The sequence below is a fragment of the Populus nigra genome, chromosome 4, assembly GCF_951802175.1.
Source record: "Populus nigra chromosome 4, ddPopNigr1.1, whole genome shotgun sequence".
Lineage (NCBI taxonomy): Eukaryota > Viridiplantae > Streptophyta > Magnoliopsida > Malpighiales > Salicaceae > Populus > Populus nigra.
Genome location: NC_084855.1, coordinates 22,743,506 through 22,758,347, shown reverse-complemented (window position 1 = coordinate 22,758,347; position 14,842 = coordinate 22,743,506). Strand labels below are relative to the sequence as shown.

The window sequence follows — 14,842 nt, the reverse complement described above, 5'->3', positions numbered from 1 at the left end:
TCAAATTCGATCATTATTTTTTTAATTGTTATTTTTCTAATCAATTTTTTATGATTGGATTTTTTTTTTAATTTCACCATTTGATATTTAATTTATTAAAATTTGATCCTTATTTTTTGGTGGTTTCTTCTTTTAATTCTTTTATAGAATTATTTTTTCTTTTCAATTAAGCCGTTTAATTCAAAATTGCTTTGAACAAATGTTTTTTCAAATTTGATCTTTATTCTTTTAATTGTTATTTTTTAATCATATTTTATGATTGTATTTTTTTAATTTCATCATTTAACATTTAATTTATTAAAATTTAGCTTTTGTGATTTTTTCAAGTTTGATGCTTTCAGATCTAATGGGTTGGGTTTCTAGTTTTATAAACTAACACAAGTTCACATTGTTTTTTTTTTACTTATTTTCTTTTTCGATCTCATTACTCAATTTTGATTTCTTAAAAAAATAGGATTTATGGTTTTCTTTGTTTTTCTTTTTATATGGTTATTGTCACGGGGTAAATTTTCACTCCACAAATAAATTCGTGTGACAGCCTTGTCCCCCATTAGACTTAGCCTTCCCTCACCAATTACACTCGTATTTGCTTAGTAACTAAGTGTTTTCCTCACTTGAGAGGTTTCCCTACTTTTCCAAGTTAAAAGACAAGCGGAATACACGAGTAGAATAGGATAATCAAAGTGCACAACAAGCTTTACATGAACTCTTTCCCAACCTTTATTGATCTCGTAAACAAAGGAAACTATACACAAATCTGTATGTGTGCTATGCACAAAGATTGCATGCTACACCAAGCCTATCTTGTGTTCTACATGCTCTTGCATGCCCCTGCATGCTACTCATGCCACACACATGCTCTCAACATGCCTCTACATGCTTCTACAACAAAGAGTTACAACACCTATTTATAAACAAACATTTACAAGGCACAACTTCCATTCCTACTTTTAAGGAAGTAGTGAGACACTATCTCACCCATGAACATAATGGCCCCATTATTTACAAAGTAGTGGGTAGTTTCCCCCCATGACCTCCCATGATCTTAGTGGTTTGAGAGCACTTCCAACCATGCCTCCATGTTCTCCAGCGCATCTCCTATGATCCCATGATCTTAGATGCCCATAACTGCCACTAACCCACGTTCTGCATGCCCATATGACAATCCCAACTGCCAACTCCTGCTGCGTCTCCTGTTGGGTCTCTCATATGTCTTGGACAATCCTTCGTCCAAGTTTCAGATTGTGCCAAGTTGAACCAATAACTTACACAAGTTGTTGCGCGCTGTCGAATTCTATGACAGCCCCTGTTCTCGCCAGCCTATCCCATTAACGAGTTTTCTTGCCTGGCCTGGACATTCTATTGTTCAGCCCATGTTCGTCAACAATCTACACTGTCGATTTCCTTTGACGAACCTATAGCTACACAAATCTGCGCTGTCAATTTATCCCACTAGTGGCATGACTACCAGCACCCTTAGACATTGTTTTGGATAGCCTGCCGAAGTATGCACCTCGTGCACATTTGACACTGTTACAATTATCCCAATCTCATTACTTGATTCATGTGTTTAGTAGGTTAACTAACGTGAGTTCATATATTTTTTTGGCTTTTAATTACTAATTTATTTTTGGATTATCTTGTGTGATTGATTTTTTTTTAAATTATCCTTCAATATTTGATTTGTTAAAAATTGATCTTTGTAGTTTTTTCATATTAGGTTCTTCTGATCAAATGGCCCGGGACAAAGATTGACATCGATTTTTTTTACTTTGTTTTTTCATTTCATAATTTGATATTTTTTTTTAAATTGGGTTTTGTGATTTTTTTGTTAAGTTATCTTGATCTCAACACTGAGCTTGGTAGGATGAGACAAGCGGGTAGAGGCTTTTTTTTGTTTGTTTATAATTGCTATTTTTTTTATTATATATATATATATATTATTTTTATTTTTTAATAATTAATTAACTAAAATCATAATTAGATATTTGTTTAAATTTAATGTTTTTAATCAAATAACTCAAATCACATATTTAATGAATTAATTTAGGTTGTCACCGTTTTTTTTTAATCATTCCATATTGATTTTTCTCATTTTCTTCTTCTTTAAAACAACATTATGGCCGCCAAACAATTTTTTTTTATCCGACCCGCAACCTTTTCAGAAGAATTGAAGCTTGATTTCCACTTCAATAATTAACGTTATCCATTCCTTTTAAAGGATTGATTAAGGATATTCAGCTTGATATATCAGATTCAAGTCGTGCTACTGAATTTTTAAAAACCTAGCATACTTGCTTTCATTTAACCTCATTTGTGAATGTAACTATTAGCGGTAACACAGTAAGGAGACACTGACGGAAAGCTGCTGCTGCTGAACTCTCTTGCTTACGAGGACGAGGAGGAGGATCTGTCAAATCTTGGGTTTCGCCTTAATTTCCAATTGCAATCAGAACCAGGTATGTGTTGTTGTTGCTGTAAGGAATTCTTGAATGGAGATTTTGCCAAAATTTCCATTTGCAATTACTAAGGGTTTCGCTAATTTAGCATAAATATATGAATTAAACTAGCTGAGAAGAAAAAGAGGCTTAAATTAATGGAAGAAATAGAGAGAAATCATTGCTCGTTGTAAGAATTTTGTGATCAAGGAGTAGAAATTTGTGATAAGGCATCCTCCCATCCCATTTTTGTTCGTTGATTTTCTGCCTTTTTGACTTTGGAGGTAGATAAATTATTATTTTGTTTATTCTTTTTAGCTTTCAAGATTGCAGTAGCATTTTAACAGAGAAGATTGCTTAAAAATATTTCTTCTTTGGATGGTTTTACTAAAGAAAAGTAATGAGTTGTTAATTTTTCAATATTTAGCTGTTTCCTTGGTGATTTTCGGATTGCTTGTTTGTTTTTATAGCAGTAAAATGGGAATCTGCTCACGGTTAAGATTCTTGAAGTGTTATATATTTATTATTTGTCTGTGATGTTTAAGGTTTGATTTTCGAGGACAATCTGCTTCACTTGAATGTGATTGTATTTGGTTGTGGAAAAAGTTGTGTCTGAGGTTAGCGAATTTCCTCCTGGTTTGCTGCTGTACCACCTCTCGTTCTGTACAGACATCTGAAATTATATTATTCACAAGAAAGCAAGAAGTAGAAAAACATGCAAACAACTTCACAGCTTCACTCAATCTTTTGCTACTCCAACAGGTATATTCCCTAACTTCTCTTTTGTGCTTGAATGTCTAATTGGTTTTCATCGCTTTCTTTCATTTCTATTGAAGCTTTAACGTTTTGCAGAAGAAGCTACCTAAAACCCAATGGGTGGATAAAGACAAAATCGTTGAATTTCAGTCAACTTGGTTTCAGTAGACACTGTCAGATGTATAAATTTACATCACCTGTTCAACAAACCAAACTTTTTGTGATGCCCAACATGGATGATGGCCATCCGTCTGTACCTATGTCTATTTTGGAAGAGGACACAAATACTAACCATGCGCCCAGTTCTGGAGGAGAGAAATTCTTGAGCAAATGGTCTCCTCCTAGGTACCTTTGGAGGGGATTATCTGTTCTTGTCTTGGCAGGTCAGGTAATTATCAGGAGTTTAATGGGAAAAATCCACTGGAGAAATACTCTACAACAGCTGGAGAGAGTTGGGCCGAGATCAGTTGGGGTCTGTCTGTTGACCTCTGCATTTGTTGGCATGGCTTTTACCATCCAGTTTGTTAGAGAGTTTACTAGATTAGGACTAAACAGATCTATTGGTGGGGTATTAGCTCTAGCCTTTTCAAGGGAGCTAAGTCCTGTGGTCACATCAATTGTGGTTGCTGGGCGTATCGGCAGTGCTTTTGCTGCAGAGTTGGGAACAATGCAGGTTTCTGAGCAAATTGACACATTAAGGGTTCTCGGAGCAGACCCGGTTGATTACTTGGTAATTCCAAGAGTGATCGCTTCTTGTCTTGCTCTCCCATTTTTGACTTTGATGTGTTTCACAGTGGGGATGGCATCCAGTGGCCTGCTGGCTGACAGTGTCTATGGGATTAGCCTTAACATTATATTGGATTCAGCTCAGAGAGCTCTAAATTCATGGGATATAATTAGTGCAATGATCAAGTCAGGGGTTTTTGGTGCCATCATATCTATAGTGAGCTGTGCTTGGGGGGTTACCACAATGGGAGGCGCTAAAGGTGTTGGGGAGTCGACAACTTCAGCTGTGGTTATCTCGCTGGTTGGTATATTTATGGCTGACTTTGCGCTCTCATATTGCTTCTTCCAGGGAGCTGGAGATTCTCTGAAGAATTGCGTATAATCATTCAAGTTCTTTTGTAAGTCATTTATGATAATCAACTAGGCTTTTCTTCATGATTGCTGTTTGATGGATAATGCTTGCACATATAACCTGGAATCAGATCACTTTTCATGGTTAGTCAATCAGTTGTGTTGAAAAGGGATAAGGATTCAGACTTTATGTCATGTTAAGTGTTTGATGTTTATCTTCAAATGCTATCATTTTACTTATTTCTTGTCCTCTTATTTACCGCCCTTCAACTTTCAAGTGTACTTTAAAAAAAAAAGATCCTGGTTGATGTTTCTGCACATTAAGCTTCAATATCAAGATCTTTGTTGGATGTTGTCATTAGGTTAAAATTTCCTTGTCATTTGGGTGCAACCAAGTCTGCTTAGCAAGTAAGAGTAGATGCTTATGTTCCTCTTCTAGCGATCGGCAGTTTCTTGAACGAGTGCTTCCTTCTTTTTTTGGTTCTTCGCAAAATCTATTCGAATGTTTATTCACAGGTCAAGCGTTCAGCTTGCCTCTTTGCTCCTCTGCCACTATATGCAGTGTTCAAGTAAGCAGAGACATCATTGTCCGAGCTTTTTATTAATTTCAAAGGCAGCTAATAGATTGCCTCACAGCACTTGCATACGTTTTTCTCTGTGAAGTCTGAGATATACCCTATAAATTTCTTTGATCTATACAACACAGTTCATATGACATCATTTATACGGTATGTGAATTCAATTTTCGTTGCATGTGAAAATTATTTGTTCTTATCATACTCGATTAATGGCGAAACTGGCATCTTAACTATTGCTCCCAATTGAGAAAAACTATTTATAACATTTAATGGTGCTATTTTCATGTGACCAAGATTATTTCTAATGTATGGTATTTATATTTTAATATTTAATAGTTTTATTTGATCACCATATAATTTAAATAATTTAAATTTTAAAATTAAAATGCCAAAATAAGTTCTTATAATAGAAAAATGAAGCTCGTTTTCCTCTTTCTCAAAAGAAAATACTATAGAAAAAATTGAATGATTAAAAAAAAACCAAGAGGCTTTAGTGATTCACCATGACTTGCAGTGAAAATACTACAGATTCGTAGTATTTTTATTTTATTCTTTAATTTTTTTATTCTGATTATTGATTTTTTTTATTAATTTTATCATTTTATATTACATTATTAATGATTAAGTTTGATGATTTGTTTCATGTTGTTTTTTTTTGGGGGTTTTGTGGTATGAGTTTGTTCTTGATTTTGTAAAAAAAGAATTTGGTTTAATTGTTTGTGAAAAATTAAAAATGAAGGTTTCAAAATTGAAAGTAAGGTGAAATAATAGCCTTTTATTTTTTTAAAAAGCTTCTCCTTTTGTCCTTACTTTTTTTTTTTAACTCCGGCTTTGATTTTTTTCCATCTTTCCACGTTGCTTATTCAGCTTGATGATTTCTTTTGTATTGCTTTATGTTGTGATATCGCAGTCTTAAAAAATTGTTAATATTGAGTTGATTATTGATTTTGTAAAAATAAAAAAATAAAAAAATTAAGTTTTATTGTTTGTAAAAATTTAAAAATGAAGGGAGTAAAATTAAAATTTAGTAAAATAGCAACCTTTATAAAACAAATCATGTCTGAGTTTTTTTTAATTTAAATTTAGCCTTAAGATTTTGTTCAATTTTTTTTTCTCTGTAGTTTGAAAATTGCATGATTTAGGTCAAAATTTTATTTATATTTTAATCTTTAAGTTTGAAAGAAAAAAAAGTGAGTTGTTGGAAAACATTAGAGGAGGGAATGGTTGGTTGATCCAATTTTATTGATAAAAATACTCAAATTTGGTGTTAAAGTGTTCATTTTAAGGAAATGAGTGCTATTAAGGTATTTTTTTTTAGCTTTTATATTGTCTAGAAAATAGATCAAGGATGAAAGAAATTTTTCTTGTGTGTGTGTTTTAACCAATTTGAGGGTTTTTTGAGTTGGAGAATTTGCTTCTTAAAGTTATAAAAAGTGTTTTTAGATGAAAATAGATAAAAAACTGGGTTTTTTAGATAAAAAATTTTATAGCTTGACTTTTCAACCTTTTTATGATAATTAAAATTTGGTCTTATAAACAACGCATTATTATTTTTTATATTTTTAAATTGTTTTTCTAATGTTAAAATAAATAAATAAAGGTTAAGGAGCACGAGCTTGAGCTTATTTTTAATGGTTCAAGTATGGTGGGCTCTCCAAGTCACATGTCTATCTTTTTAAAAATATTTTTCCAATAATGGATATTTAATTTCTTGAAATTTAAAAATAATATATAAAATTTCTTTTAAATTCTTAGACTAATTAAAAATGTTTTTTTAGATATTATTTTATTAAATTTCATTTAACTTTTACATTTTCCTTAAAACAGTCGTTCTTTTTGTACAACTCATTCTAATCATTTTATTAATATAATTTTATGTAGTTTGCTTTATTATGATTTTTTTTAAATTTTTGTTGTTGTATAATTCGATAAAAATAATTTGAGAAAAATATTAATTAATTACTAGAAAACTGTCAAATACAAATAGAACTACTAACGAAACAAAACCCGTCAGTAATTTACAATGATATTTATCAATAAAATATTTCCTTATTATTTCTCTTGATATAAACTAATAATTTTTTTTATCGGTATATACTGAGAGAATTACAGTTGGAAATAAGAGAATGAAAAAAAAAGGAAAAATGTCGTGTTATTATTATAGACGGTATTACTAATGAAATAAACTTATCGATAATATTTAAGTTATAACCTAATAAACGATCCCTATCTCCCATTTCTTCTTCTTCCTTTTTATTTTGTAGAAAATAGCATACAACATCCCTATATTTTCTCTCAAATCAAGCTTCCATCATCACAAATTCAGCCGTCTCAACTCTCAATTTGTCAGCATCTCTAATCTGGTTTATTTTTTTTTAAGATTGACCACATCACGTAAGCAAATCTATCATTTTTTTGTTGTAATCCATTTTTTAAATGTTATGTTTTTAGCATTTTGATGTAGTATATGTAGTTTCTTTGCGTGTTTACTTGTTTTATGGCTTTTTTTCCATAAAAATTGTATGAATGCATGATTTGTACATGTTAGGGTTTATTTGAGATTTTGAAAAATTATATTTATTTGTAATTCAATGAAATTGAGTTTGATTTTGTGACTCAGGTGTTTTGTATTGAAACAAGTAATGGTTGATTAATGAGCACACTTTATATTTTATCAATTTTATTGTTAAGTTGAAATTTTAGTAAATGTGGAGGAATTTGAATTTTATATAAAATTGATAATGATTTAAGAGTGCTATTAAAATATATTGAATAAGTTTGAGTTAAACTAATGATAGCTAATTAGTTGGGTATTGATAATTTGTTTAGTTCACATTATTAAGTAATTTATGTTGTCATTAATATTCTATATAGGTTTATATAAGTAATAAATGATCATTTTTGATGTTATTCTAGAATTAAGGTAATATAAGCATCTAAGAGGGGGGTGAATTAGGTATTTAAAGTAAAATTACAAATTAAAAACTTTTTACCTAATAACACGTAATTCTAAACATACAACCAAATGCAGAAGCAATAAATAATATAAAAACGATAATTAAAGAGCGAGAATTTAGAGAAAGTGCACTAAGTTTTATAGAGATTTGACAAACCACCTACTCTTCTCCTTGAACTTCCGTTCAAGAGTTCCACTATCATACACCGGTTTCTTAGTGGGTGAGACCAATGTAAGATCAAACCTAATCCTTTTACGAGCTTATGATCAAACCATTATCCCTAATCTTTTTGTGGGCTAAAGACTAGAAAACCTTTTATCAATACTTGTATTAAACCACTCACAATTTAGTCTCTAGGAGACTTTTTTCAAGTGTTTAAAGTGTCACTTACACTTTTCACAATATACTCTCTTAGTAGAGTTAATTTGAATAACAATTAAGCTTTTTTGGAGGACTTTGCCAATTCACACTTAACCTTGTTTTTGAATGATTACAAGTGAAATAAAGATGTTATAAGTTGTTTTTGAGAGGAAATATGCTTAGATTCTTGCCTTAGGAGTTCCACACTTATTTTTGTCAAATGAAGGGCTATTTGTAGGCTTGGAAAAGAAACTAGCCATTGAGACATAATTTTCTGTATGTTAGGGAATCAGTTAAACCCTTTTAGAATTGGTCAAATTATTTTGAAGAACCCTAAAAGTTTCTGGAAATTTTCCAGAAACAAACTAGCTGTTTTAAGAAATAGCTAGACCGGTTTGAGAAACGGTATGTTGTTAGACCGATTTGGCTATTGTCCATATTTTGTCATGTTTTTGTGTTTTAGTTCTTTTTTGGTTTTTTAGATTGTGTGGGTATTATAGGTGTCCTAAACAAGTCTAGTGCTATTTGGTAAAAATCTATTATAAAAACTTGATCGACAAAGTCAATAACCATATTAACATATTTTTATTAAGTCTTTTAAGCATTATAACATAACATTTAAAAGATTTATGGAATACATCATGAGTTATCAATATGATATGTAAATATCAAAACTATATCAAATCAATTTTTTAATATTGAAATATAAGATATATTAATTAATAACATTAATAATCAATGTTTATGTTATCATCAAAACATAATAAAAACAACATTAAATCATCACCGTAGCAATAACGCTAACAATCTTTTTTTTTTATGATGATAAAACATTGATGCATATTATGCAATAAACACTTTTTTCTTTTTTTGTCATCAGGCAAAAAGGTATACATAAACATCTCCCTTTTTATGGAAAAACATATTTTAATTTTTTTTCTTCCTTTTTGTTTGAAAGATTCTCCCCTCTAATATTTTAAAAATAAGCCCCTTAAATAAAGAAATTGATGCATATTAGATTTTAGAAATTTTTGTTCTCTTTTTTTTAGCGAAAAGATATGATAAAGTAGCATAAATTATATCATCAACATTACATGCATTATTCATAACTTAAAAATAAATCAATTAAAACATTAAGTCATCATATATTACAAACAATATCTGAAAGATCAATTCATTGTTAATACAACCATAAAGGAAAAATACAAAAGATTTTCATAAAAAAAAGAACAAAAGTCATGAGTAATATGAGTGAAGGAGTCAATTGTTGCCATCATCGTCGCCTTCATCCATAATGTCATTAATATCATCTGCATCAAGTCCTCTGATATCACCACTCAGGTGGTCGAGTTGCATCAGCTCTCCTATGAATACCCTCAGCTCTTTTATTTACCCTTCTCATAACTTGACACAATTTCGTGATATCTTCATGAAAGACACTTATTTGTCGAAGAATCTCACTTTGCATATCATGAATGCATTGCAAGGTGATCAATGGAGCACTCAATGAACCATTTTCAAAGGTTGATTGAGGTTGATGTAAAGGGATAAGTGGTTGACCTATATTTAAGGATCTTTGTCTTGGACCTAGTTTTAATTTCCTTGCAATAGGTTCCTTAAAGGGATCGTAAATCCACACATTGTCAGCACAAATTATTCCTAATTTCCTCAATTTTTTAGAATTGTAGACATGATGTCTCTTAATATTATGACTATCCTTATAGTTTAACACATTCACATCAAATACAATAAAGATCTTAGTTAAGATAGCTCTATACACTAAGGCTTTTCTTTGCCTTCATTTAATGATATTGCTCATGTGTTTTAAAAACAAATAGGCTAAATCAAATGGCTTTCCATGAATTTCAATTCTTTTTTATGCCCTTTTTTTAGGAAAAAAAAATCCAACTAATTATTGAATGCAATATGTTTATTTTATAAGAAAATACATTGTAATAGTCCTTTCACCATCATCCAAAATTCTTCTAAACACCAATCTCATTTGTTTAAGAGGTGTTGATGTGTTTGGTGCCACAATGAATTGATAGGATGCATATGTTATATTAAAATCTCCCCTAAGAATCTTTGAAAACTGAGTTAGAAGATTTGAATTCAACTCTAATTTAACACCATAAACACAACTACTTATGTAAATGTCTCCCTTCTTTTCTTTGACATTTAAAATTTGTATAGAACATCTTAATGGCATTCTCATAGAAGATTGAATTTATACTAACCACATCTTTCCTACCAATGTTCTAAAAACAATTAACTATATTCATTCCTCCAAAGTCATACCAATCCACATACCTTGGTGGAGCTATTTGCCTAGTTTTGAAGTCATTATTGTATCTCTTTTCAGCATCTTCGGAGATGAAAAGATTGTCACCCAACCTTTGAACATACCTCATTGATGGGAACACCAAGAACTCATGGATGAACACAATAACAAACCAAATTATATTAAATTGAAAGCACAAACATGTAAAACCATTGTTTAATCAAAACTTTAGGTCTGAATCATAACAATAAACACCCAATCATCACAATTAACTGATTTTATACAAAAAATATTGTGAAAGAATTGAAGATTAAATGCCATGATCTTAGTGTTTTTAGGTCATTAGAATCCTAAATTTGTGATAAACAAGACTGTACGCATGTGTAAGAATCAATGAACAATTAAAATGACACAAAAATCAATGACCAAAGGCAACATTCAAAGTAAGAACATTTGAACCTAGAAAGTTATCAAACCTATAAATCCAGCAACAAAGCCTAAACCTAAAAAAATGCAATAAAATCTAGAAAAGTAACTGACACGACCAAAAGATTGATATCTTTTCCCAAGTGTAAGAGTGCCGAAGTAATAAATAACCCGGTAAGACCGGGGTCGAACCACAAGGAGGTTAATTGTATAAATTATAAACAACAATAATACAACAACAATAGTAATAACAATAACAACAACAACAACAACAATAATAATAATAAAGATGATGAAGAAGAAGTTGATGATAACTTTGAGATGGAAGATTAACGAAATGATTAAACAATGATAACAACAAATGTCAAGGTTAGAGGATCCACTAATGGTATTTCAAACAAGTATAGTATAAACTCTTATTATTCAATTGGAAACCACACACAAGGAGGTTCCAATCAGATTATAAATTGTTAATATGATTACATTAGTTATCTTATTCGAATAATGCTAATACTTATAAATGTTGTCAGACATTCATGATTATAACTTATGTTAACAACAAATCAAGTTCCTTTCATAGCTCAGGTGTCGGTTATACCATACAGTATGAGCTATGAAAGTGCCAAGTATTTGTTGTACCAAGTGTTATACAACATAAATCTAGATTAACCATTTAACAAGCAAAGTATTAAAAGTGAACAAAATAACAAATATAAAGCATGTTAGTATCCAACATTAAGGTACATGTTAAGTTTATATTATACTTATTCTTATACCATTAGTGTACCCTTTTCACCTTGACATAATTAACTTAGTTAAACATAATGAAAGAAAGAAACATAAATAAACAAGATAAGAACATAAATGAGAAAGAAGTTGACTAAGTAAAGAAAAGGAAATGAAAGGCATAAACAAAAAAGTAATATAAACAAAACTTAAGTATTACAAAAGAGAGAGCAAGAGTATGATCTTGATCCGAACACCAATATGCCTAAATACATGGCAAATGCCTTCTTTTATAGGCCAAAATTCAGAACTATTGATTTGTTGACTAATTGATGAATGAGTGGCCACATCTTGACTTGGTGACAATTTTTATCTTCTTGTCTGCTAAAAATATCATTGATAACGTCATAATTTGAATAGACTTCATGAAAGTTCTAGGAAATTGTCTCATCTTTTCAGGGTAAACATTTGAGATCATTTGGACTTCTAGAACTCGAGATATGGGTTGAACACTAAACAATGTCTAGGCTGCAGGACATATTCAGACGTCTTCGTTGTTGCTACAATTTGGACTTGAAAAAGGCTTTGTTAAATCTTGAGCTCCCATGAAAGTTGTAGGCATATGTCTTACCTTTCCATCCATATAAAGTAGACCTAAATCCGAGATCTACAGCTCCAGATATGACCCGATTACCAAACAATGTTCCAGTTTGGACTGCACCAACATCTCTTTTCTAAGTTTGGCCATCTCTTTGTCTTTTCAATTTCAGTACTTCAACTCATCAATCAATTCTTTCATTTATGTGATAGGCCTACATTTAAGATGAATATTTACCATGAATTAAAGTTATCTTATATTATTAGATATGTTATTATAAAACATGCTTTAGTTAAAGAGTTATTGATACTTCAAGTGCAAAATGATGATATAAAACCTTGATAAAAATGTACTTTTAAGTACTAATCAGTAACCCAAATCTAGTAATCAAAGCTTAAACATGCTTAACACAACTAGTTTGAATCATCAAAGCAACAAGAAACAAAGAAAACAATAGCAAAAACAACATGCAAAAATAACATTCTTTTAGGCAAAATACATTATTCCATTGATTAATTTCAATGTCCTTAAACTCAAATAATATGCTTTCAATTTCAATAAACCCAGCAACCTACCTTAAAACAACCTACAACAAAGCAATTTCAAAACTTAACACATTTTGCAATGACTTCAAAGATGATTAACCAAACATCAATGCATGCAAAACAATATTCTATACTATCATTTTCCATTTCAATATCATATTCTAACACATCAAAACAAGACAATTAAACAATACTTGAGCATATAAAAGCTATATTCAAAGCATGCTTAAACATTTTTAAAAAAAAATCATGGCTTTTAAACAATAAAAAAACTTTAAAAGATGCTTAACAAATATTATGAGCAACAATTTAAAAAACATAATAAAAAAAGAGGGGGTGTGCTCATTGATCTCCAACCCCTCATCAAAGTTTGAAGATTTATCTTGTAAAGATAATGTTGATTCCTTCTCTGGATTCTTTGCTTCTTTCCTCTTAATTTTTGTTTTTTTTTTGGTTTTTTTATATCTTAGATTGATTTATATCCCTCTTCTTTCTTCTTAAAATACAATAGTCATCCCCTTTGTTTTAGTTTTGCTCTAATTATTCTATTGATTTCTATGTATTTCTTTTTTTTTCTTTGTGACGTTTCTTTTTAGGATCCCTCCTTTTCTCTATGATTTTTGTTTTTGCTTTTATAGCCCCAAAATGGAAAGTGCTAGTGAAACCTTTTGTGGGTTTCAAGGTTGTTTTTGAAAACTAGATCATAGAAAATTATTATTCATTTTTTTACCTTTGATTTATTAGGAGACTGTTCTTCTTTTTCCGTCTTTCCTCTTCCTAGATGTGCAAACTCTTAGAACTTCTAGAAAAAGTTGGGAACCTCATAATTTAGACTTGGCCAAAAATGGCTGACTGAGGGTGCACCTTCCATAAATTAATTGTGGGAAATGAGATATCATTGAGGGGAAAAAACCCATAGACCTTATAGAAGGGGTGTTACTTTTCAACTAGGATCAAACCATGCTTGATTTGGTGGCCTATAGCTTTCTCACGATCGATCTAAAGTAGGGTACAACATTGCTAAATTTACTAAATCAAACAAGGTTGTTCTAGGACAAGAAGCTGAGAACTTCCACGTGGTAGGTGGGGTAGAAATGTCAAATAAGGATGGCATAACGTTGTGGAGAAAAATCTCCTCTGTTAAATGGTGGTGGTCGAAGCTGCTAAGGTGGTCGGAGATGCCATGTTCATTCACTTGAAGGTGGCAACTCGATCAACCTTCTCAGTTGAAGAAGATAATAAAAATAAGGATAAACGACGTGTCACTTAGTTTTTTTTAATTAAAAAAGTAACATATCATTTGATTAAACCCTAAAAATTAGGGTTTAAGAATTGAGATTTTGTAAATTTTAATTTGGTCCTTGTTGTTTCAATTATAGCATATGCACCCTGAATTGACCCTAAAACTTCTTAATTTTTGCAATCACATCCCTGCTTGATTTAACTCATCTAATTTGAATGTCCTTTTCAAATTGGTCTTTAGTTTTTAATTTGTTCAATTTGACCCCCATCAACAATCAAACTTTTAATTTCTTTCAAATAGACCACTGATTTTGATTAATTTCAGTCTCTAAAATTGTACACTTATTGCACTTTGGTCCTGGGTTCCGAGTTTCTTCAATTTTGCCCTTAATTAACCCCTAAATTTCCTTGCAATTTTAACCTTGATTTCATCCAATTAAGCTTGTAAAAATTAAATATGTTTCTCTAAAATTTCAATCTTCTCAATTAAGCCCAAATTAAGCTTCCAAACTTAATTCTTCACCAATTAAGTCCTTAATATAATTAATATGACCCATTAAAAGTTTAATTAAGTCCTTGCAATTAATTAATTCTTTTAATTTCAATCTAAATTAATTTATAAACTTAATTAAACCTTTAATTAGACCCATGATTAAATCAAATCAACCTATTAAAAATCTAATTAAGTTTTTAGACTTAATTTTTATGCAAATTTATCCAATATTCATTTAAGTTAACCTTGAATTTTCATTACCTTTCACATTTAGGTTTTTCAAGGGTGTAATTGAGTTTCTAAAAATGTCAAAGATCTAATTTTGTCCTTTCATCTCTTATCTATACATGTAGATCCCTCTTCAG

The 14,842-nt window shown here is 30.5% G+C and overlaps 1 protein-coding gene across 1 annotated transcript; it reads left to right on the top strand.

Moving 5' to 3' along the window:
- Positions 1 to 2,109: 2,109 nt before the first annotated feature.
- LOC133692675 (protein TRIGALACTOSYLDIACYLGLYCEROL 1, chloroplastic) lies at positions 2,110 to 4,511 on the top strand. The gene is made up of 3 exons (XM_062113776.1): positions 2,110 to 2,459; positions 2,984 to 3,200; positions 3,291 to 4,511. Exons 2-3 carry the CDS (start codon positions 3,154 to 3,156, stop codon positions 4,300 to 4,302), a joined length of 1,059 nt encoding a protein of 352 aa, XP_061969760.1. The 5' UTR covers positions 2,110 to 2,459; positions 2,984 to 3,153; the 3' UTR covers positions 4,303 to 4,511.
- Positions 4,512 to 14,842: the final 10,331 nt, after the last annotated feature.

Bases quoted from the DNA above. Each gene is read 5' to 3' on its own strand.
- LOC133692675 (XM_062113776.1), top strand. From the start codon at position 3,154: ATGCAAACAACTTCACAGCTTCACTCAATCTTTTGCTACTCCAACAG. The intron at 3,201-3,290 runs GTATATTCCCTA...AACGTTTTGCAG, and splicing joins ATCTTTTGCTACTCCAACAG to AAGAAGCTACCTAAAACCCA.